The sequence below is a fragment of the Rhincodon typus genome, unplaced genomic scaffold (assembly GCF_021869965.1).
Source record: "Rhincodon typus isolate 14 unplaced genomic scaffold, sRhiTyp1.1 hic_rhity00000641, whole genome shotgun sequence".
NCBI lineage: Eukaryota > Metazoa > Chordata > Chondrichthyes > Orectolobiformes > Rhincodontidae > Rhincodon > Rhincodon typus.
In genome coordinates this window covers 3,397-27,140 of record NW_025966279.1, presented here as the reverse complement: position 1 = coordinate 27,140, position 23,744 = coordinate 3,397, and the positions used below count along the sequence as shown (strand labels likewise).

At 38.5% G+C, this 23,744-nt stretch overlaps 1 protein-coding gene across 5 annotated transcripts in view; it reads right to left on the bottom strand.

Moving 5' to 3' along the window:
• Positions 1 to 23,476, bottom strand: part of sun1b (Sad1 and UNC84 domain containing 1b) — a 33,856-nt gene extending 10,380 nt beyond the window's left edge. Inside the window, exons 1-16 of one of the 5 annotated variants that reach the window (XM_048621419.1) lie at positions 23,279 to 23,476; positions 20,828 to 21,030; positions 17,554 to 17,583; positions 17,257 to 17,451; positions 13,963 to 14,082; positions 13,356 to 13,439; positions 13,107 to 13,223; positions 12,806 to 12,904; positions 12,349 to 12,442; positions 12,156 to 12,214; positions 10,005 to 10,144; positions 9,663 to 9,920; positions 1,962 to 2,005; positions 1,742 to 1,883; positions 1,325 to 1,576; positions 421 to 505 (exon numbers count right to left, since the gene is read on the bottom strand). In XM_048621419.1, the coding sequence (XP_048477376.1) occupies positions 421 to 505; positions 1,325 to 1,576; positions 1,742 to 1,883; positions 1,962 to 2,005; positions 9,663 to 9,920; positions 10,005 to 10,144; positions 12,156 to 12,214; positions 12,349 to 12,442; positions 12,806 to 12,904; positions 13,107 to 13,223; positions 13,356 to 13,439; positions 13,963 to 14,082; positions 17,257 to 17,451; positions 17,554 to 17,583; positions 20,828 to 21,030; positions 23,279 to 23,406 (2,050 nt within the window). In that variant the 5' untranslated portion in view covers positions 23,407 to 23,476. Of the gene's footprint in view, positions 1 to 420; positions 506 to 1,324; positions 1,577 to 1,741; positions 1,884 to 1,961; positions 2,006 to 6,188; positions 6,276 to 9,662; positions 9,921 to 10,004; positions 10,145 to 12,155; positions 12,215 to 12,348; positions 12,443 to 12,805; positions 12,905 to 13,106; positions 13,224 to 13,355; positions 13,440 to 13,962; positions 14,083 to 17,256; positions 17,452 to 17,553; positions 17,584 to 20,827; positions 21,031 to 23,278 lie in introns of all 5 variants that reach the window. The other 4 variants (XM_048621420.1, XM_048621421.1, XM_048621422.1 and 1 more) reach the window with 4 other exon arrangements.
• Positions 23,477 to 23,744: the final 268 nt, after the last annotated feature.

The window sequence follows — 23,744 nt, the reverse complement described above, 5'->3', positions numbered from 1 at the left end:
ACAAATACAGTAAATAAATAGCAACATCCCTGAGCAACCAACCCTGCAAAGGTGGATTATAAGAGTATAGTGGCCAGATGATATTAAGCTTCATTTAAAAAGAACCAATCTTAAAATGTTCAGCAACACAATGTTGATGAAACAATAGACATTTTCTCCAATGTAAATCAAAAATTTCCACTGCAGAAACTTACACAGCACCACTTATTTTAAAAACTCAAAACAAACACACACCAGCTTTTAGATACAGAAAATAGAAAGTTGCAGACTAAACCATTTCTTATCTGACTTGTCACAGGTCCCGCACTTGCTTCTTCTCAGTGTCTAATGCTTTAAAATACATCTTTGTTCATATGAATTTGTACGTTTTCATGTTCTATCCTCCCCCATGTTCCCTGGAGTAACGCTGCAGCTACTCACCTCCAGATTCCAAAGCAAAATCCACCATTCCAGTTTTATCTTCATTGTACAGTTTCAAAGCGTTGTTCACAATGATATGCACTTGCTGCATAGCAAGTAACCCCAGGGCAAAGAAATCAAAAGTAAATAAATGCTGAAAAAGTAATTTATAAACTTTTGAATCTATACTTGCTTATGGCATATTAATAATGGCTACTAATAGAGTCAAAGAAAATCAAATGAGACACCAATGCATCTCCTCTCTCCAGCATGTAATCGTTAAAGTCTGGAGGGAAACATTTCCAGAAGCAGTCAAAACGTTTTAAGCATACAAGAACATGCACATGAATGTCAATTCGAGCCACAGGAATGTAAATTTCTAAACAAATTGTTATAGCACAAGCACGTCTTTAAGAACTTTCTTCTGCACAAAATACAAATGATAGCTCAGCAGAGTTGTAACACACACAAGCAACACAAAATTCCGATGTATTCAACATTCATCTTAGTATTGTGTATGGTGTGTTGGTGTCACCGAACAGATCTTGGACCAAAACATGATTCTGCAGAGACAGTTCTGTTGCATTGATCAGGGAGATGAATAAGAATACCTCAATCCCCACAGATCAAACACCATGTTAAGGAATGTCCTAAGTCAGTCCAAGGGTCCGTGCATGGCAACTGGTGTGCCAATGCCATTTGCAGCATTGACTTCCAGTTCCACAAGTTGCTGCTGCACAAAGACCTTGGAGGTCTGCGTGGAGGAAAAACATAATGGGAATGTCATGCTAAGACAATGTTACTTCAACTTTGACATGATAATGGCAATTTGAGAGCAGGACAAGCTCTTTTGTCAAGGGAAAAGACCAAAGGAGAGTAACATGCAGGGAAGACATACTGGAGTAACAATTTCAACTGAACTCACCTCCTCTGAAATGCCACTTAACCCAGCATTAGTGACTGCACATGCAGCTACTTGTGCATCTGGCAGCTTTTTTGTTTCAATCCAATGTTGGGAGAGATTTTTCAGGATTTTCATTTCCAAATCTTTTAATAGGATCTGGAGTTCAGTTTGGCTGGCAAACTGGGAGAACAGCCAGTCCTTGAAAGACGCGTTTGAAGTTTGTCTGGTTCCAAAAATCAGCAAATTGACCAATTCTCTGACCCGATTGTCAACCTAGAAAAGCAGAAAAGGAAATAATTTTTATGCACTTTGCAGATGTTACTGGTTTGATTGTACCAGTAACCATAACAATGTAATTAACCAATTTTGAACAGCAGCCTGTGTCATACATTAAATTATTGAAAAATATTTTCGCAATGAGAAAAAAAATATGCCTACACTTCCTTGTAACCCGTCTATTTTTGCACAAGATGTCTTCAGTTCCTGCATGCTTGACAATTCTGATTTGACTGTGGACAATTCCATATCCAGTCTCTGGAGTTCAGTCATGAGGTGCTGGTACTGTTCTTCATTTTTATTGCTTGGGAAAGTAAAAGAAAACTTGAAGTAGAATCCAATGAGAAATTAATGAACTTCTCAAAAAATGAGTGCATCATACCTCAGAGTGTTCGTCTTTGCAGTTTCAACCTCTTTGTAAACTTCCTGCAGTGGAGACAAAAACATTGAAAGCAGTTTTTGTGTCAGTCATAAATATTATCCATAACAGATCATTTGGTGTCATAACCATAAATTATGCAACTTACCTTCCAAGTAGAGACAAATTTGTTACATGTTACAGTTTGGACATAATATTCCAAAAGACTAGGATTGAGGAAGTTGCAAACTTATTGGCTAGATCACAGTCACAAGGGACTTCAGTTAGATAAAGAATGCAGAAGAGTTTAATTTATTCATGTTTCAATCAGCGATTATAGGGGGATTTAAGGAGGATTGAAAATTATGATTGTGACAGTTTCTCCCTATTTTCCTCTGACTCCACAGGGAGAAGCAGAATCAGAAGATAAATTTAAGCTCATGGGAGAGAGGAGGGGTTATTTTTAAAACACAAGTGAATTACGGTGATTAATAATCCATCCCTGAAATTAGTTCAAAAGCTGAATTCCCTTTTGAAACGGCTAAGTTGCAGCGCTATGAGACAAATGCCATGGCTCTTTGGTAGAGCTGTACAGCCTTCTTCCTATGCTACATTTCATATAATGATGCATTCAAACCATAATCAACAATGGTTATCATTGTTACAGGTTTTTTTTTTTAAGTCACTTCCTGTAAACTTCAAGTAACACATTATTGTTCAAGGCAGGACTGGCATGCTAACTCCTACCTCACCTACAAAAGTACCATCATGACTTGCTTCACAAATTCTTCAAACACTTGCACAGCATAAGTTTTTCAATCACATTTAGCCAAGCTTATATTCTCCACCTGGCAATTTACAGAAGCACAGCTGCCAATTTTAGCTGCAGCTCACAAGACACATGAAACTACTATTCAGGACAATGATGTACAGGAAAGAATGCTTACATTTCAGCATCTTATAACAATCTGCTGCACGAGCCTGAATAATTACACCGTGAAATCTGATGCATGCTGTTTAAAATCACGATCATAGCAGATGGCAAGCCATATAAGCTTTCCAACATGCATAACAATAACTTTTGTTTGGTAATGCTTTACCAACATGGGAAGCCAGTAATTAAGAGTGTGCATAAGATGCCAGCAGATTATCAAAATCAAGTCACTGCAATACAGAGTTTTGCAGGGCAATTACTGAAACTTGGTTGGGGAATGGGAACTGTGGAAATGAGGGCAGGAGAAAAAGAAAGTAAACGATAACCTTTAGAGTAGCCAAATTTTAAACAAACATGCCAATGAGCAAAGCAGGCACTTTATTTCAATGGCCCTCTGGCTCCAAATTCCAGGTTCAGTTCAGGGGCCATCGTTTCTACATAGGTAATTAAAAATTACATTAGGGCTAGGAGGTAATACAAAGCTATTGGGGTAAATGGCCTTTAAGTCAAGACACACTCTTAGAGTGAAGAGCATGCTTGGGCTATAAAGTTGAGACACAATTTTCAAAAATTACCATTATACCAGTAACGGTTTCCAAGAATACACATCATGGTCAACTGTTAAGACCAAACCAAATACTGCTTATAATTTGAGTCTCTTTTAAAAAGGAGATTTGCAACAAAGCAGTTTAGATGACGTTCACTCAGTTGAATCCTGTAATGAAGCAGGTTTCTTGAGGAAGGGCTGAATGGGTCAGGCGCCTAGTCATTGAAATTTAGAAAGATGATCTTATTGAAGTACACTAGATTCTGAGGAGGGCTTGAAAGGTTAGATACGAAGAGAACATTGCCTCCTACCGAGGGAAATCAAAGACTAAAGGTGCATAGTCTGACAGTAAGAGGCCATCTATTTAAGATGAACATGAGCAAGTTCTTCCAAGGTTATGAATTTTTGGAATTCTCTATCCCATGGAGATAGAGAGTCTGAGCCACTGAATATATTCAAGGCCAGAACAGGCAGGTTTTTGAAACATAAGGAGCTCATGGGTTACAGAAACAAAGAACAAACTGAGGTCAAGATCAGATTTGCAATTATATTATTGAATTACAGAGCAAACTGAAGGGGCAAAGTGGCCACTCCTGTTCTTATTTCCTATGTGAATCAATTTATGATTATTTCTGCAAAATAATTGTTGGTCTTTAAAGAGTAAGATGTATTTCCAATCATTAATGCAAAAAAAAAATCAAAGCCTGATATACAACATATCTACACTTGCCACTCATGTGATTCGGGTAACAAGAGAACTCTGTTACATTTCAAACCTGCATACTTACTTGTGTGCCGAACAATCCCTTTTAGCTGATTTCATGAAATTCACAAAGCAGAAGAACTCATTTGACAGTTGCAGCTCAGATTGCATGTGAACAGAAACAGGTGTGCACAAGCTAAAGTACCTCTGTGCTCAAACAGTTGAAGCATCACACTGCAGCATATAATTATCTGTATAATTTCCTCTGTGGCTCTGTTACTGGTAACCGAACACCATAATTTCAAATCTGCTTTAATCTTGTGCACTGATCCAATGTACAATTTTTACATCTGTCTATACACACTTATTTGGCATGCCTTTTAGACTTTGGTCATTGAAGCTTCGCCATAAGCATTAACAAAACTAATCAGAACAACACTGCACATCATTTCTGGTAATTATTTGAGGTGGGAGCAGTTGTTTCCAGTTTCTCTTCCTTTGCTCAAACTCAGTCCTCAGGATGAAGATGCTCAGACTAAATGGACTCAAAAGTAATGTAACGAAAACAAATGGTTGGCAAGATTCAACAGGTCTGGTGGCAATTGTGAAGCAAGAGCAGTATTAATGTTTCGGGTCCAGTGACCCTTCTTCAGAACTGTGATTTTCCAGCAATTTCTGTTTTCGTCTCTGACTTCCAGCATCGCAATTCGCTTTTTTTTTTCAAAGCAATGCTTGCACACAACCGTTCTCTCTCAACTGCATGCAGAACACACCCCGTGCTGCAGTTCAAATGGCAAAAATCAAGTTTACTTTAGTAGAGCATTTAAACACAAGGTCAGTTAAGTCCTCAGTAACCCTAGCCACCAATTTAACACATCCATGTAGCTCTCAATAACTCAATGAATTTGTTTTTTGAAAACCACTATAAACAAATCTTTGCCAGAAAGGGAAACTTCCTCAAGCAGTGCAGCACAAGTAAAGAGGCTGATTTGTTACAAGTCATAAGCCACGACAGACTGAAAAGTGGCACTGTGTAGCTAGCAATGCGCAAGTAATCTCTAATATTCCCTTTGATAGCATGCCTCCTCTGTTGACACCTCAGCAGTCCATCAAACAGATAAAAAGGTATCCAATCTATGAGATTTCCCATATCAGGAAGAAAACACGTCTGGATTGCAAACTTATGGTCTGCTATCCTCAGCGACGTGGTGCCAGTGGTTAGTATTTCATTCATTAATTTAAGTTCTCAACTTAAAACTCATTTCATTCATCTAATGACCACAGATCACTCGATACAGAAACGGTATTACCTTGCAGATTAACCACATGGTTAAACTAATATCAATCCCAATAAATGAACACAAATTTTGACCCCACCCTTCCTCTGCACAGTTGACTTTTGATGGGTACTGTGCTTTGTTCAAGTGCTCATTTGTAAGTGAACCTCAACACATTCTGCATTTATTCATGATTTGATCAATACATCACTGCCAAGCCAAGCCTAACCTAGCCATGACTAGGTTACTAAAGGATTTTTTAATTATAAATGAGAACTGGGGCTGACTACTTTGCTACTCAAGACAGACTCATGGTCAAACCTTGTGTCTTTGTCACCTTTGTACAGAAAGCAAGTCATTACAAACTGTGGCTTGGAACTATCAACTTGTGTGGACTACAACAAACGAATAGATAGGTACTTACTCACATAACTGTTTATTTTCAGCTCTATAACCAAAGTGCATCAAACCACCATTATGCTGTTGCAGCCCTGCCTGCAAAGCATTAAGCAAGGAGGTTTTGACATCACGAACCACCAGAATGAATCCAAGCGGTTTAGTAATATTTAAAACTCAAGATTTACTATTTATCTAGTCACTGAATTCAGGTTTTGTTTTGTGCCGCATCAAACGCAGGAATAAAGGCCAAATTTCACACTTTCATAGATTTTAATAGTCCTATGTACCAACCCCATCTGTTAGAGACTTTCTAATGGCAAATCACTACTCTACAGATGTCAGTTATATTAAAAATTAAGCTAGCAGATGCATAATCACAATGTTACCACACCTCTGATCTGCTGGACAAACTCTGAAGCAGTAACTCCAATTCAGTGATACGTAATTCATGCTTTTGTTGTAAAGCCATAAACTGATTCTAGGGAGGGAAGAAAAAGGGAATATTTTCAAAATTTGTCTTCTGTAAATACATAATGTGACAAGATGACATACATATACATGAAAATAAACATACATAAAACAAGAAATATCAAAGCTCTTCACAGCATCTCTGCAAGCTGAGGCTACATAAGGAACTATCATTTGCATGGTGTAAGAGTTATTATTTAAACAGAGTTAGCTGTCCTCGGAGTTCTTAAGGAGAAAAGGTTCCACTGTCAATCTCTCAGCTATTGATGTGAATATAATGAATTATTTCACAGTTGCAGAGCAAAGATATTTAGAGTTGCTAACTTGAAGTAAACAATTCCAGCAAATTCAAGTGGCTCAAAACCAGTCAACCTTGTGATCAGGAGCACACCTGTTTTTGAAAAACACAGTCAGCATGCTGACTGATTAAGCGATTCAGATAGTATTTATTTGTGAAAAATAGACCAGTGTGGAAAATAAATTTTCTTTTGCCAACTGAAACCAAATTACGTGATTTGTATTCAAGTATATGGAGAGAAATACTTCAGTTGTGGAAGCAATAAAAGTGGTCAGAAACATTCAGAAGGCAGGCAAGTTCTTTTCCCCTTAAAACATCCCTCGGAGATCAAAGATAATCTGGTGAAGGATCTTTGAATTGAAGTATTTCTCTTCATCGTTCCACAGGTGCTGTCTGACCTGGTGGGCAGTTCCAGCATTTTCTCGTTTCATTAGACATTATTGCTGTTCAAGCATTTGACATGCATCATTTAGACTTAAACCTACGGACTACATATTTCATTTGGTGAGAACATTGAAGTCACCCAGTGAATTGATAAGTTTTTGAACTAACAGACAGCAAGTTAATTTTGGCCAGAATACAGTCATGTCATAGTCAATTTTCAATATTATTACAGCCGGTTTACATTGTGACCATTTTCTATGAACATGCCATATGCATCTTCTGAAGCTTCTGATGCAACTGCAGAAAAACAGCCCTCGACATTATCAGCCACGACATTATGTTTCACCTCCAGGAATGGGTGCAGTCCCAATTTAACAATTGGGAGTATTCCAAAAAGCCAAAGCTTTGAAACAGACAACATATTGGTCTTTTTTGGAATTAATTTGTTGCCCATTTTCAAGGCTTCTGGATTTCAATGAAAGATATTGTTCCTTTCATCAACATCCACTATTGTAAACTGAACAATCCCATGTTCTCTCTCCTCAATATAATGAAAATGCATCAGAATCCTAACTGACTTACTGGCATATTGCATCTTGAACAACAAGTATTACTTTTTCTTCCCCCTAAAAAAAAAGACAAAGCCAAAAGAGACTGAAGATGTAAATTCAGTGGTCATTTAGCAAGGTCCTCTGTGAATCCATGGAAGAACTGAGGAGTATGTAGGCAATTTCAAGCAGAGAGATTTAAAAGGAACAGATGAGAAGGTGACTACCTCTTTCAGCCAAAGGCTGGATTACATCTGCAGTTTAGGACGTTTTTGGTTTACATTGAGGAAAGGATATAAAAAGGCTTAAAACAACAAACTATAGTGTATGTCAGTGGGCTGACATACTAGGGCATTATAAAGATCACAGTTTGAGGACAAATTGGTATGTGCTTTAGTGTTGCACTAAACAATAGTCGCATGACAGCATGGTGGCTCAGTGGTTAGCACTCCTGCCTCACAGCACCAGGATTCAATTCCACCCTTGGGCATCTGTCTGTGGAGTTTGCATATTCGCCCCGTCTCTGCATGGGGTTCCTCTAGGTGGTCTGGTATCCTCCCACAGTCCAAAGATATGCAGGTTAGGTGGACTGTCCATGCAAAATGGCCGGTAGTATCCCATGTCTGGGTGAGATGCTCCTCAAAAGGGTCGGTGTGGACTCATTAGGCCAAATGGCCTGCTTCCACATAGGGATTCTATGATTCACTAAATACCGGAAGCTAGGCCATCCAATGAAGTCACCATCAAGGAAACCGGAAAAGAAAGTCTCAGTCAACGAGCGCCAAGAAACAAGAAAGCAACTGCTTCATTACCAGTGGCATCAGAATGATCCAACTTAACTGCTTAGTTCTGCCGATTCCTCAGAACCCAGAGAATGGATTTGTATTTCTTTTGTTTTAAACTGTTTGCTTTTTATTCGACTCTCATTTCTAGTCTCTGTACGTGTCATGTTTTATTATCACTTCACGTATTTAGTGGCTAATCATCCCATACTTTAACTCTAGAAAGCACAAGTACATTTGGATTGGGGTAAAAGTTATCGACAAGGGAAGGAATCTTTTTTTAAAATCACCTATCTGCAACCAAGAGGGGATCTGAATTAAGATGAGCCGGGTAATCCTTCTCACCCTGGAGCACAAGCATTTGGGGATATCCTGCCTAGAACAGCAGCGAATTCAGGATCGTCATCTGAGGATTTGTCCTAACACAAACAACTAAGGTTTCTAAAATTTTAGCTCTTCCTTAACTGGATTGGCTCTAATATCAGTTGTCTGAAAATTACATGGAGGGCAAGACTAAGAATTAGGAGTCAATGCCATGAGAGCTGTGCACTTGTATCAGTAGAACAGCTTGCTTTTTGGAAAATTCAAATTCATCCATGTACCTGAAGATCCTTATTATAGAAGCTGAATTTTTTAAGCAAAGTATTTGCAGAGCAAGAGCGCTACTCATCGAAAGATCATTTCAAAAGAGAATTTCAGAACTTAGTGGCATCAACATGGTGGAACAGCTGAAATCCCATCAATTCCAATGATGGACTCTCATTACATGTGCAGTCCCAACTGCTCAGTAAGATTACAAATCTTCACCAGTCAAGAATACTTTCCAGACAATGGATAATTTGAGGGATATTTGTTTGTGCACTAAATACCCAAACTGTGGAGCTGCTCTCCCAAGCGAGGTACATGCACCTTGGGCTAGTCATGAATACTGACATATAGATAGTTACACAACGCAAATGATGAGTTTGACCAAGAAAACAGCAACAAGCTCAATCAACAATCCACACATCCAGGTGGATTCTGAAATGTAAAGCAGTTCAAATAAAATCACAGCTAAAATAACCCACGTGGCAATTTGTTTAAGTTGGGTTTCATGATTAAACTTGGCAGTAGGAAAAAACTGGCCCCATAGCAAGACTTTAAAATCAACAACTGAGCTTTGTACTCCTCCTGACACAAAGGTTACAATCAGGTAACATGTGAAATTGATTGTAAGCATGCAGACAAAATTAAAATATGGTTATCACATTAAACTCTGAAATTAATCAAATCAGTATTCCAGAGCTGTTGCAACCCTGATGTACCAAATATCTACACAGTTGATAAATCTGATCACTTCGACTGTTGCTTGCTCTCATCAGGAGTTTTTGACTTCAGTAATTTACCTGGAGATGATCAGTTCCTTCCGGTTTCACTTCTTTTTGTTGCATATGAGAGTGCTGGCTGATTAATTTTCTGGTAAGGACCACGAGTGCTTCATCGTTCATCTTCTCCACCTTTTCTTGCAGTTTCTGTAACAAACTGGCAAGCTGATTATAACGCTGGTCTGAAGCAAGGGAGCTCTGAGAACACTGGTCATTAAGTACAATAACCTGCTTTTCCAACTCTGTCACACGACTCCAATCGAATGGATGCCCAGTACTCTGAAACAGATAGTTGTACATTGACAAAGTTGCACTTCAGACCTGAAATCTCACTTTGCAAACACATCTATGCTGAAGCATTACCCGTGGAAGTGGCAGTGAACCAGGAGTCTCCCCATTTGTTTGGACAGTTGGTACAGTTTCTTTTGAACGCTGTACTGCAGTCCCATTGAAGACTGGCAATAGTGACCACAAGCCTGCTGGACCCAAGTACCAGAGACCAACTAAAAAGAGAAAAGGCAGGTTAGCATTAGTGACTTTTTTTTTCCAAATTCATAGGATCATTTGCAATAGATTTGCTAAATCAAAGACTGCTACAAGTAGAAATTTGATAGTTGTATACTGTCTAGATCTCCAGTGCCGTTAATTTTTTTTTTTAAGTCATTGCACATTTTGTTTTTCTTCACAGGCTTTGATTTGATTTATTGTTGTCACATGTATCTAAGTACAGTGAAAAGTTTTGTTTTGTAAGCAGTACAGGCAGATCATAGCAAATAAGGACATAGATAGGGTGCCTAGAGCAAAGCATACAAGGTTATGACTGCTACAGGAGGAGCACAAAAGCAAAATCAAGATTTGAAATTAGAGGTCCATTCAGCAGTCTAATAATAGCAGAGAAGCGGTTATTGAACCTGTTGGTATGTGTTCAAGCTTCTGTATTTTCTACCTGATGGAAGAGGTTGGAAGAGAGTATTACTGGGTGGGAGGGATCTTTGATGATGTTGGCAGGCTTTCCGTGGCAATGGAAGGTGTAGATGGGAGGCTGGCTTCCATGAAAGTCTGGACTGTGCACACAACCTTCTGTAACTTCTTATGGTCCTGGGCAGAGCAATTACCACACAAGCCGTTATGCACCTGGATAGAAAGCTTTCAATGGTGCAGGTGCAGAAGTTGGTGAGGGTCCTTATGGCCACGCTAAATTTCCTAAGCCTGCTAAGCAAGAAGAGGCACTGTTGTGCCTTCTTCACAGTCACATCTATGCAATTGGTCCAGGACAGATTTTTGGTTTTCGTCACTCCTGGGAACTTAACGCTGTTGACCCTCTCCATCTCAGCTCCTTTGAAGTAGATAGGGGCATGTCTTCCACCTTCCTTCCTGAAATCTTCCTGATGAATTCTTTTGTTTTGCTGACATTGAGAAAGAGAGATTGTTATCACTGCACCATGCACCATCTCCTTCCTGTATTCCGGTCCTCCTCCAGCATCGCATTTGTTAGATATCTGACAATAAAGTCAGAGTAAATTCAAATGCTTTTAAAACATTAGATTTCATCAAGGGAGCAACAAGGTTGTGGCTGGATTGATGATTCAGTAGGACTGAGCCAGCCATTATACATAAACCTTTTATTTATTCCTAACTTAAAAGGACAATTTATTACTTTTGAATGGCATTTGCTTTGAAATGTTTGAATCCGGTTGTAGGAAGACTTCTTGCTGAAATTTGCTTACCTGCTTCCCAAACAAGGGAATAAATTAGAAGTGGAATCACCACTCCACTTCAAAAAAGACAAACAACCTAGTTTTAGAAACTTGGTAATCAGGGTGTTTTGGAATTAGTATGGGGCTAGCTGGGCACTTCAAATGCTAAATGATCAAGGAATACTGTTGTCCTGTGGTAGATGAACCACATAACTCAATTTTCCTTCAGGTCCACTTTCAGATCTTCCATGAACTCAGGTTGAACACAAGCATGATATACATGGAAATTGTCAACTTATGAATCACCTTGAGATCGAGGAGTTAGAATTGCTCAACCTTGAATATTTTAAGTTCAAGTTCAAGGACAAGTCCAAGCCCACAATTTATCTAAAGCAATAAAGGGCTATCTTTCTTGCAAGCCTAACCATACCTTTCTTGTTTTACAGGTCCACCAATCAAAAGCATCTGGAGATAAAATGCTGATCAAGTGGGATCTTCAGGATGAAGTACATCTCTCTCCACAGTGATAATCATTCTTCATAGGTGACATTTGGGAGAGAGATCAGGCAGCACGTTAATTACACTGTTTGCAGAGTCTCAAATTCAAAAGGGAAAATCATTGAGTTTGGTGTATCCTTCTAGTTGGACTGAACCCTGGTTGAGAATGTCAATTTCAAAATTCAGTTTCAGCATCGCAACATGGAATAATCATGCTCAAATATTTAACAGACATTATTGCTTTGTTCAGTGTCTTCACCATGCTCCATCATATTTAACATATACTGTCAGCTCATTCAAACCTTTAGCATTTGCTTACCAAATAAAAGGAGAAATGGGATCAACAGGAATAACCATCTGAACAATCTGGGTAGACACCTGGATGTGAAGAAACAATAAAATCACTAAACCAGATTATAACCATCTGATATTCGAAAACTAAACCAATTTACAAGCATATTTTCACTGCTAAACAAGTTGAAACCGCGCTCATTCACGCAAGCTCAGCATACCTTGTGAGCAAAAATACATCAAGGAGGGACATTAAAGTGATTAGCTGGTACCATCCAGTCCCAAGCCACCAGAAAGCTCCAGAAGCAGCCTTTCCTGGAAAAAGGAAACAAATGCACAGGACTGATGCATAATCAAGTATTCAAGTGCTCACCCTGGAAAGTGGTTCATGTAGGTGGAAATCCTCTTTAAAAATCAGTATAAGCTAGCCAAACTATAAATCCGACATAATATGAACAAATTCATAAATCCAGAGTGCAAATATACTGCATTGAAGAAAATTAAGCCAGGGCACATTATTACAGATATTGCTGGATATATGAAACTTGGTGAAATTTATGCTTGCGTTTTTCTACCACCAAGTATACATGGACCAACACCAACTCTAGAGCCAAGCGTGCAAAAAATGAAGAGATGGAACAGATGCAGAACAAAAATGAAAAATAAAAATTAAGTAACCTGGAGATACAATGGCCAACCACAGAATAGATAAGACCTTCCTGGATACAAACCAGGCAACAGCACCAGCAGCCTGCATCACTTGCAGCAACAAAGAGCCTACAAATACAAAACAGATCAATCTGCAACACATCAACTTTAAATGTTCAATTTTTTTGGTGTAACTTTTACTTTACTAAATATATAGCGTAAATGTTAATGCACCAAATATCCCAAACGTGTTCTAAGAGCATCAGATATCACCATTTTCCAAAGTTTTATCAACAAAGCATGAGGACAAAGTAGAAGTCTGAAAATCAACCTGCATAAGCAATGACCAGCCAGATGGTCCGCGTGACTTGTGTAAACTTCGTGTACTTTGCGGACCCCACCTCAGTGGATTTATATGTATCGTGTTTCATCCCCTTACAGTCATCACCTGTTGGTTATGGTAGTACAATATATTAGTGAGTGAACAGTGTCAACCCAATTTGTGGTCAAGTGTATTTCTCCCCCAACAAGCAACTGTGGAATGAAGTGGCAACAGCAGGTATCAAACCAAAATACTTACACAAAGATTCCCCATTTATATTCAGGTGTCCATCCCCAGTAATCAACTCTTTTACATTCATTCTTCCACAGTAACTTGAATGGGCTGCAACACAGAAACTGATCCTTAGCTGTCTTTCTCAGATGGGAAAAACACTGTAGAGAAAAATCTTGACTTGTCAAACCAATGAGTAGTGAAGTCACTGCATTTGCATGTAACCAGGACTACACATGCATGCAAATGAGCTAGCTTTTAAGAATTTACCTAAATAAACAAGCACAAAGCTATTTAAATCTTGATACCCAATTCCTGCTCAATTAGAAGCTGACTTTGGCCAGCCCTCATGGAAAAGGTGCAAATAGCGGTGACATGCTGCTAAATTTAAACAAGTGAACAGGCAAGATCATGTGATGTTAACAAAAAGATATCTCACGTCATATATATACAATAGCAGTGATTTGAGAAGTTTTGAATATTTCAGCTATGCATTTTAGAATAAGCACCTGAGAAATAGTAAAATGGCAAAGCATTCTATAACAGGGGAAGAGAAGAAAGTAATGGTCTCAATCAGATAGCAACGGATTGAAGAACATGCAAGCACTTGGTTCACTCCAGAATAGTTGGGTACCTTTGGAGTAAAAACCAGTCTTCAACAAAAGTGTTTGAAAAAGTTGTAAAAACCATGCGACTGCAGTTGACACAACATATTTTGTCATGTGGACTGTATGATTCATGAATAACTGCACTCCTGAAAAATAAAAATCAAATGCAACTAATTTACAATAAAAATTCCAGGATAGAATTATACTTATCACACTTATGCATAGCTGTTACAGCTAGAAAAAATCCTACAGTAAAGTCAGGTGGTTAAGGTATTCAATTTTGCTGATTAGACTAAGAAAATTAAATTTTGGTAAACTGAATTCAAGCAAACAATACACTTATTAGAATAAAACCGTGAAAATGAAAATTCAGTAAAAATTTTAATTTCAGAGTACTGCATAATTCTACACTCCATTTTAGTTTCTCACATCCACTATACCAGTCTTTAAATCAATGCTGTCTAAATTTATGTACTTCAATTTCTAGCTCCTCCCACAAAGAACAATAAGGATTCCCACCTTGATTTACAGTAACAGCCAACAAGTTTATGAAATAAATTATTCAGCACGAGATCAAGATGCAGAACATTAAAACTCATACTTCAGGGCATATTTCAAAGCTACAATACAATCCAAGGAGAGATGTACCATGTAAATTTGTCATATTGCAGTGAGTCTGACTCACTGAATTCACTCGTAAGGAAGCTGTACATTAACTGCTGACTTCAAATAAAATCAGCAATTAGCTTTATCCTTGGCCTTCCATTTCACATTTCCCCCTTTTCATGTACTTTGCAGTTCTTTAAGAGTTTTCTTCTTGCTGTTAAAATTAACGTGTGGCCAAGGGTAAACTGCATAGAGCTCAGGGTAACAAATGTCTCCGCACCTCCCACGTAGGGAGGTGTTTCAGGTTGCCACCTCCCTAGATTCCCCATCCAGAAAGAGTCTAGAATTCAGCTGCTGCAAAAATTATTCCATCTGCCCAGAGATTTCACTTTTGCATATTGTTCCTCTTTGCTCTCACTTGCCAGTGAATGCAACAACTGCTGCTTTAAGCAGTCAACAACGCACCCCACAAATGGTTAAGTACAAGATAGACCCTGGATAGAGAATTAGATATTAGGCAGAAAACAGCAAGTGGGATCAAAGGGCTTTCTTTTCCAGGTTGGTGACCTGTGATCAGTTGGCTTCCACAGATCAGTGCGGGCACCAGAACGGTTCACAACATGTATTAGTGACTAGGAGGAAGGAAGTCAATATACTGTAGCCCAAATTGCACACTCAAAAATAGGTGAAAATCCAAGTTGCAAGATAGTGATGGGTTAAGGAAGGAAAAAGTTGGCAAAAGGAGTATAATGTGGGAAATGTGAAATTGTTCATTTTGGAAGGGAGAACATGAGAGAAGAACAGATTATTTAAATGAAGAAAAACTGCAGTAGGCTGCAACTCAAAAGGACTTGGGGGTACCATGTGCATGAAACACAAAGCTAGCACACAGAAGCACCAGATAATCAGAAGTCTAATGGAATGTTAGCCCTTATTTCAAGGGAGTTGGACTATGAAAGTAGGGAAGTCTTTCTGCCACAGTACAAGGTGGTGAGCTGACATTGGAATACCATGAGCTGGGTGGTTCCCTTCAGTAAAGATACATTTCAATGAAAGTAGTTCAGAGAAGATTCACTGGGATTATTGCCAGTATGGAAAGATTATCTTATGGGCAAAGAATAAACAGTTCCAGTTCAGAAGAATGAGAGGTGATCTCATTGAAACCCTCAGGATTAAGGGCTTGACAGGGTAAATGCTGAGATGTTACCTCTCATGGCAAAGTCTATGAGCAGAAAGCAGAGTTTCAGAATAAACAGGTGCCAAATTAAGACTGAGATGAAGAGGGATTTCTTCTGAGGGTTGAGTTCTTTGGAAATGCTTGCCACAGGGCTGTGGGAGAAAAACCCTTGTGTATATTTAAGGCCAATATAGATAATTCCCCTACTGATCAGGAATCTAAGGGTTACAGGGAAAATGCATGAAAGTGGATATGAGGGATGCTCGATCAGCCATTAACCTATTGAAGACGGGAACAGGCTTCAAGGGCTGATTGCTTAATCCAGTTCCTATTTCTTATGAGTTATCCATGATTTAGCTGGTAGTAAAAAAACAAGGCTTCTGGCAGCCCACCGATTCTCATGCCAGTTGAAAACCTTGATGGCCAAAACACATCTGCCTGGACCTTCAAGGGAGAAATTTCTTCAGGGGCCCCCTTTTCATGGCCAGTGGATACAGTTCCAGTGGTGGCCACAGCTAGCTAAATGGCTGTGAGGCAGCCCACAAGAGCAGGAGTGGGTTCATGGCAGTTTTCTTAGCAGCAGGCACCACTAGCCATGAAATCCTGCTCACTGAACAGTACAGAAGGTTGCCTTTTACTCAGAGTCTAAGCCAACTCTTTCCAAGCTCAATCTATTTGATCCCAGTTACTTCTCCCACCCTTTATCCATACACTTTTTTCCCCCCTCAAAATATTTATCCAGTTGCCTTTTGAGGGTTACAATCGAATATTTATCCACTACCTGGTCAAGCATATATTCTATTAATTGGAAAAAAATTATTAATCATATTGCCTTTTTTTTAACCCTATTATTCAAGCGCAGTGGGTACTTGGGCAGAGTAAATTTAAGGAGACAGATTTTTAATTAGCAATAGGCTGAAGGATTACATGGCGTGCACAGAAAGATGGAGTTGAGGCAGAGATAAAATCAGCCACCATTGTATTAAATGGTTAAGTAGGTTCAAGGGGCTAGATTGTCAACTCCTGCTCAGAGTTCTTGTCATGTTCAAAGCTGCTCTCTTTTGTATTCTATTTCTATTAAAATCTTTCGTAAGTTTAAATACCTCCATCAAATCCCGTCCTAGCCATCTCACGTGGCAAGAAAAATCACAAATGCTCCAAGCTATCCACACAAATATACTCCCTTATCATTACAGCAAATACAATAAAACCTTTCCTGCAACCTCTTGAAAGCCTTCATATGCCAATAAAGTGTGGCGCCCAGAATCAGACAATAACTCAGCAGGTGCCGAATCTAAATAACAGCCTATTTTGTCACAAATGTGGTAGTAACAATGACAGCCGAGCTAACCACATCCTCATATGATTTCTCCAAGTACAGCAATAGTCACTCAATATCAAGCAGAAGTGTGGTTCTCAAAAAGAACCATCACTCTTAGGTCCTGCAGCCACTAATTCGTGTGGTTTAGTTTCAGCCAGACAGTATTTCTACCTAGTTATGCTATTAAATGGAGTCTTCTATACGCCAGTCACTTACTTGACTTGTCTTTCTTGTTTCTGCTCCTGGAATACACAGTTGAAGAGGGTGCATGGGAGGGACAGTATGCAGTGAGAACATCTTTTCGTTCAGAAAGGATGCTGCAGTCATTACAAGTGTAACCATTAAATATGGCTGTCTGCATTCCCCCTGATACTATGTCCCCATTTGCTTGGAGAAAAGTTGTACTTCCTCCTAAAGAACAAAGAAACCAAGATTTGACACTAATACCAAACAATTTAAGTGTGTTATTGAACATTTTGGTAAATGAGTCTTAACAGCTGAAGATTTCTTTACCTTTGACATCTCCATCCTCATCATCTAGACCTGTTATGTAAATACAAGCAAAGTAGATTTCAATGTCGTTCAATTTTACAATAATTAGCAAAAATCTCAAGCAACTTTAGTCATTGGATTGAAACGATGCAAATACTCCTTAGCACAGATATTTCAGGTTTAATTCTCAAAGGGAGGGTTCACTTTATCAGCAGAAACAGTTTAAACAATGCTTTATGCTGAACAAAACATTTAATTCAAATAACAAAACCATTACCAAAATACAATACCTGTGTGATCAGAAGTGACAGTCTTCAACAAGTTCTGCACTGATATAAAACTTATAATATATCCTGAGGTCATAAAAGACACTACACAAGTGTAAAGTATTCATTTTACTGCAACTGATTGTGTTCAACTGCATCGTGAAGTAAATTTTTAAAAAACTGAATACATTTCCAGCAAATAATACACAAAAATGGTGTATGGCAGGTGTCTTTTCTCTGGGTGGGAGATTTCAAGATGAGCAAGCAAATTTTTAAGGTGAGAGGAGAAACATTTATAAAAGGTATGGGGGAAGGTGTTTTTCTTTTTTTAAAAACAGTGGTTCGTGTGTGGAATGAACTTCCAAAGGAAATTGTAGACGCGAGTACAGTTACAATGTTTAAAAGACATTTGGATAAGTACACGAAAAGGAAATGTTTGTAGGGTACTGGATCAAGCTCAGGCAGTTGGGACTAATTTAGTTTGGGATTATGGTCGGCACGGACCGGTTGGACCGAAGGGTCTGTTTCCCTGCTATATGATTCTATGTACATCAGGTGATCAGTTGTTCTTTATGTAGAATTTGTCTGTAAAGCAACATTCATCACTTATGCGATGCTCCAGCGAATCACAGCACAAGCTGGAGGCACAATATATCTTCAGTACTTTACAATCTTCTGCACTTAATATTGAGTTCAACACCTTCAGATTGTGAATGTACTCTCATTCCTTCCCTTTATTTTAGCTTTTCTTTTTGCATTCTCAGTTACTATGTCCTGTCTCCACTCGCCATTACAGTGGAACCACCTCCTGTTTTTTTCCAGTTAGGTACACTTGTTCTGCCATTCTCATATTCCAATACTGCCCTCCACACTTCACATCAGCTCTGAGGAGTCATCTAGACGTGAAATGTTAGGTTGCTCTCTCCTGGACGCTGCCGGACTTGCTGTGATCTCCAGCAAGTTTGGTTTTCTGTACAGGTTCCAACATCTGCAGTAATTTGTTCCTACATCAATTATGGATTTGGAAATGGAACACCATTTCTTATGCAGAACTCAATTACACTTGCAACAATGTTTTTCTACCTTTTTCCAAATTGTTTGGCCATGAGTTTAGGCAGCAAATGAAACCAAGTGATGCATTTAAAAGGTATCAAAGTTCTAACTAGTTCTCACTTCATCCACATGTACCCATCTTCCAGCAGAGTTCAATGAATAAGCTCACAGCAGTCAAAACCATGCATATTATCCACTCTTCAACCAAAATGTGTTAAAATCAGTTCTGGCACTCCTTTGTTAACTGAGTAGCATTAGAAGAATCTTAACGTGGGACTTTCTTACAACAATTCTACGTGGACCTATCTAAAAGAATGATCTGATTCAAAGCTTAAAGTCTAATTTTTTCTAAGTACTTAACAGATTACCGTTGATTGATTCACTTGATAAAACGTCAAGTTTAATAAACACTCAAGAATATTGAAATCAAATGTATTAGCTTACATTTGGGAGAAGACAATTATTGTAGCCGGGGTTTGATAGATCCCTAGTTACTTGGGTTGGACTACATTTCATCTCCAGTTTCAAAGGTAAAGTATTGTTTTAAAGAAACAGAACCAAAATGTCAGAGCATGATGACATTTTAGAATTTTCTAACCCTAAAAATGAAAATAAGTGCTATTTTTGGCTTCCGCTCTTCTTCCTTCAAAAATAAACAGCAATTCTCTTTTGAAAGGCAGCACACATGCATCTACACTTCAAAAAATATTTACTAAAATGGATTTAAAGCAGGGCTCTGTGTACAAATGCAGGCACATTTGTGGTGGAAGCACACAGATGCTGAAATTAATTAAAAATTTTAGTCAAGTACAGTTTTGTTTAAACAGCACGCAGTGTAACATTGAACAATTTTAGCACTTTTTTTGCCCTTACTTCCCCTTGTGTGGTATAAGCGGTTTCCCAAAAGTTCTTTGTCGTTTTAAGATAACATTTCCTAGCATTATGTTTCATTTACTAAACGTGATACTCCACCTACAAATGGACTTCAAAACAAGTGCACATTTGTTTATAAGATCTAATGTTAAGCCTTTTTTAAAAAAAAACCAATTGACAAGTTTGCGCATGAACATTTCAGTTAAGATTCAAAAATTTCCATGAGCATTAGTTCATTTCTGACACAATCAGGTACCATACATTATACTCCCCACCTCAAGTCTGGTAAACAGCAAATTAATATTCGGAATTTCAAGAAAGTTCTATTCACTTAAAATGTCCAACTCACATGCACTAATGAAACATTTAAATTTGTTCTCCTAAACCAGAGACCAGTTTTTGTTAGTGAAGCCAAAAATTGATTTTGTTAATTGGATTTTAAATACAGCAAGTTCCAGAAAGAAATTTGAAGTACTTCTAAGGCGGCTCAGAAATCAGCCACCTGGTGCACTTACATTACAAGCATTAGTCAATTTTCAAGCCCATTGCTGGAATGCTACAATGCTGAAAAATATGACGAGAGAGACGGAAGGAAAGTGTCATGATGAAATGAAAAACACAACACTGTTCAACAGTGCATCAACATCATGAACTTCTATTTCAATTCAGGAATACAGCAAAAGAAATGCTGTACATTCATTTTAAGAGTAATACTGGACTACGAAGGGAAGACAGAAGCTTCAAGGAATTGGGATTACACTAAAGAATATACTCCAAAATACATAGGTTCAAACAGTAAGGCTCAAAAAAGGTTGAAAATCACTGAAATTTTCTTTCAAAAGAAGACAGCCCAGTGAAAAATAATCCAGTATGGCCCTCCTGTGGGTGGATACTGTGGCAGAAAAATTCAAATTATGTAAATTAAACAGAAGTGGATCTGATTTGTTTCCAAATGCTTATTCTCCAATTCAACCTTTAATAATCTTCATAAAAATAAATTGGCTCAGTAAAACCTAAATTCAGCTACACTTTTGAAAACTTACCAGTAATAATCAAATTATACTTAATTGCTAGTTTGACAGGTTGCACTTAACTCTGCTTACCCCAGAAATGGCCCAACTCTGTTCTTTCTCGAATCGAAGACTCGTCCAGTACCGTGGACAAGATCGATGTGTCAGTCCCACAACAGAGGATACTGCTCTGACTAGACACAGAGGACTCACTCTTGGCTTTTCTTGGAGTATGAGATACAGAAACAGTTTGCTTGCTTGCACTTGAGTGTTTATGTTGCTGCTGTTTTGTGCCTCTGGGGGGGAAAAAAAGCTTTGTTGAAAGATCCATGACAAATGTTAATGTTTTTCACCATAACACTGCACCACAGTAGATTAAAGTTTGAGCACACGTGCAAGTTTCCAAGTCTAACATTTGGGTAAACACTAACTAAAAGAGGCACAGTCACCTCAAGACTACCGTCAAAAATTTAGAAGCCAGTCATAGAAAGAGATCAGCCCAGTTATGAAGATAGATGAAACAACTTCTGACTGTTCTCCTTGGAGAGAAGGTGGCTGAGAGAAATTTGATGGACGTTTTCAAATTTATAAGCGGTGTGGATAGAGTAGATTAGGACAAGTTGCTTCCCACTCAAAAGGAACAAGGACTAGAGAGCACAGATTTAAAGTGATGTGTAAAAAAGGGGCGTTAATAAGAAAAAAACTTCTTCATATAGCCGGTCATTAATGTATGTAATGTACTGCCTGGAAACGTAGTGGAGGCAGGTTCAATGGAGACATTCAAGACAGTATGTGATAATTATTCGGGTAGAAAATGTGGGCAAGACAACGGGTAAAGCACAGGAGATTGGCAGTAGGTAACGACACTCATTTGAGGAAACTGTGCAGGTGTGGTAGGCCAAATGGCCTCTTTCTGCTCCATAATAGTTACGAGACTGATCTAGAAGCAGATTTCCTGTGTCTCCCTAGTCTACTTGAAATTTCAAAGAGAATAATGGTGAGGAAGCCCAAATAAAATAAACATATTCCATTGGTATCAGGATTTGATGTTAAGTAAACACAAGAACAAAACTACGTGTATTACAGCTGCATAATTAAACAACAGAAATAATTCTTGGTGCCTCTCAATAGTTCCTGGTAAGAAACTTTCAAACTATAAGCGCACATTTTGACTTTGAGAGATATTCACAATCATGCTGTCTCTACCACCCCATCCCAAATGGGAATATTATGAAAGTCAACATCAGGTGTAAGAAACTTATTGAATAAGAGTCGCTGTCTAAAAAAAAAATCCATTTATTTAATTTACTAAAACAAAACCTCTCATTTGCCAGAAACTTTGCACTTTTCATTGTTTCAAACTCAGAGCTTACCTTGTATCTCAGGTGTCTGAAATCTTGAAGAAATACAAAAGATTGAACCATGATTACCAACCTAAATCAAGTGAAGTGCTTTGAATTCATTTGCAGGCTTTGATTTTGGTTTTGGGGTAAAAGAGAAAAAAGTTAAAGATAAAGATTTATCAAAAAAAGATTTTTTATGCTCAGCAAGACAAGGATCGGGAAAGACAGTTGATCACTATCATTAAAAAAAAATTGCTCTGCTGATAAGCATTGCTGCCCTATATTTACTACCCAACCCCAACTGCACTTGACGTGGTGATGAGGAAGCATCTTTGACCTCTGCAGTCAATGTAACGTAAGTGTACCCACATGGTTATTAGAGGGGAATTACAGGATCTTGACTCCGTGATAGTGAAGAAACTGTGATATCATTTGCAGTCAGGATGTTGTATGAATTGCAGAGGCACTTATAGGTGGCGTTGTTCCCAAGTTCTCCTGGCCCTTATTGGTTCTAGGTGAAAGAAGTTGAGTCTGAAGAAACCTTGATAAGTTGCTGCAATGCACCTCAAAGATAGGTGTCACACATTGCTATCACAGTGCACCAGCAGAAGGGAATATTTAAGACAGTGGATCAAGTGTCATTGAACCATTTTCAATGGTGTTAAGGAGATAGCAAGGACTGCAGACGCTGTAAGTCAGTTGATAAAATGTGGAGCTGGAGAAGCACAGCAGGTCAAATAATATCTGCAGAGCAGGAAAGTTGACGTTTCAGGTCGGGACCCTTCATCCGAACTCCTGTCTGACCTGTGCTCCTCAATGGTGCTAAGCTTCAAGTTTTGTTGGAGCTGCAAACTTCTAGGCAATTTGAAAACTTTCCAACACATTGCTTATGGACGACAAACTTTGGAAAGTCAGCCAATGAGTTACTTGCCAGGATTCCCAGCCAATTTATTTGTGTAGCCACAGTAATTATATAGCAGATTCAGTTCAGGTACTGATCAATGGTAATTTAAAGACTGACAGATGGAGCGACCGACAGACAGAGCGAGAGAGCAAGGGGCGGGGGGGGGGAAATAAGCCTTTGAACGTGGCAGGTAGACTTAAAATTCGAGATCCCCTTGTCAGACAAGTCACAAGTAACATTTACACTAGTTATCAGCCCAAGCCTAATTGGTGCCCTCCACGCCAAATAAAGGCTTACCTTGATGACAGTTCCTTATAGGACAAGACACTTCCAGTGAAAGAATGGTTGCTGCCAATGCTCTCATTGTGCATACTCTCTGCAGAATAATACTCTGTGCTAACAGGACGCAATCTGCGTCGTGACATCCTTGGTGAGTCGTACACTGGATGCAAGTGATGTGCACTTTCAAAATCCACAGCCTCTGTAGAATAGCTAGAACTGTAATAAAATATACTTGTGATGAGCATTTCACTCAATTAAATAATAATAGAAACAAATAGTAATAATACTGTCCACACAATTATTCAAATTTAAAGAACTTACACATTATTCTGAGAACAGTTAACCAGTCAATGAGGTTTATACTAAAAAAACATGCAATAGGTACATGCAGGATTGAGAAAAATTTAGACTGAGTGATGTGATCATCCTTCATCACAAATTCAACTAAAAAGAGTATTTTTAGATTTTAAAAAATTTATAC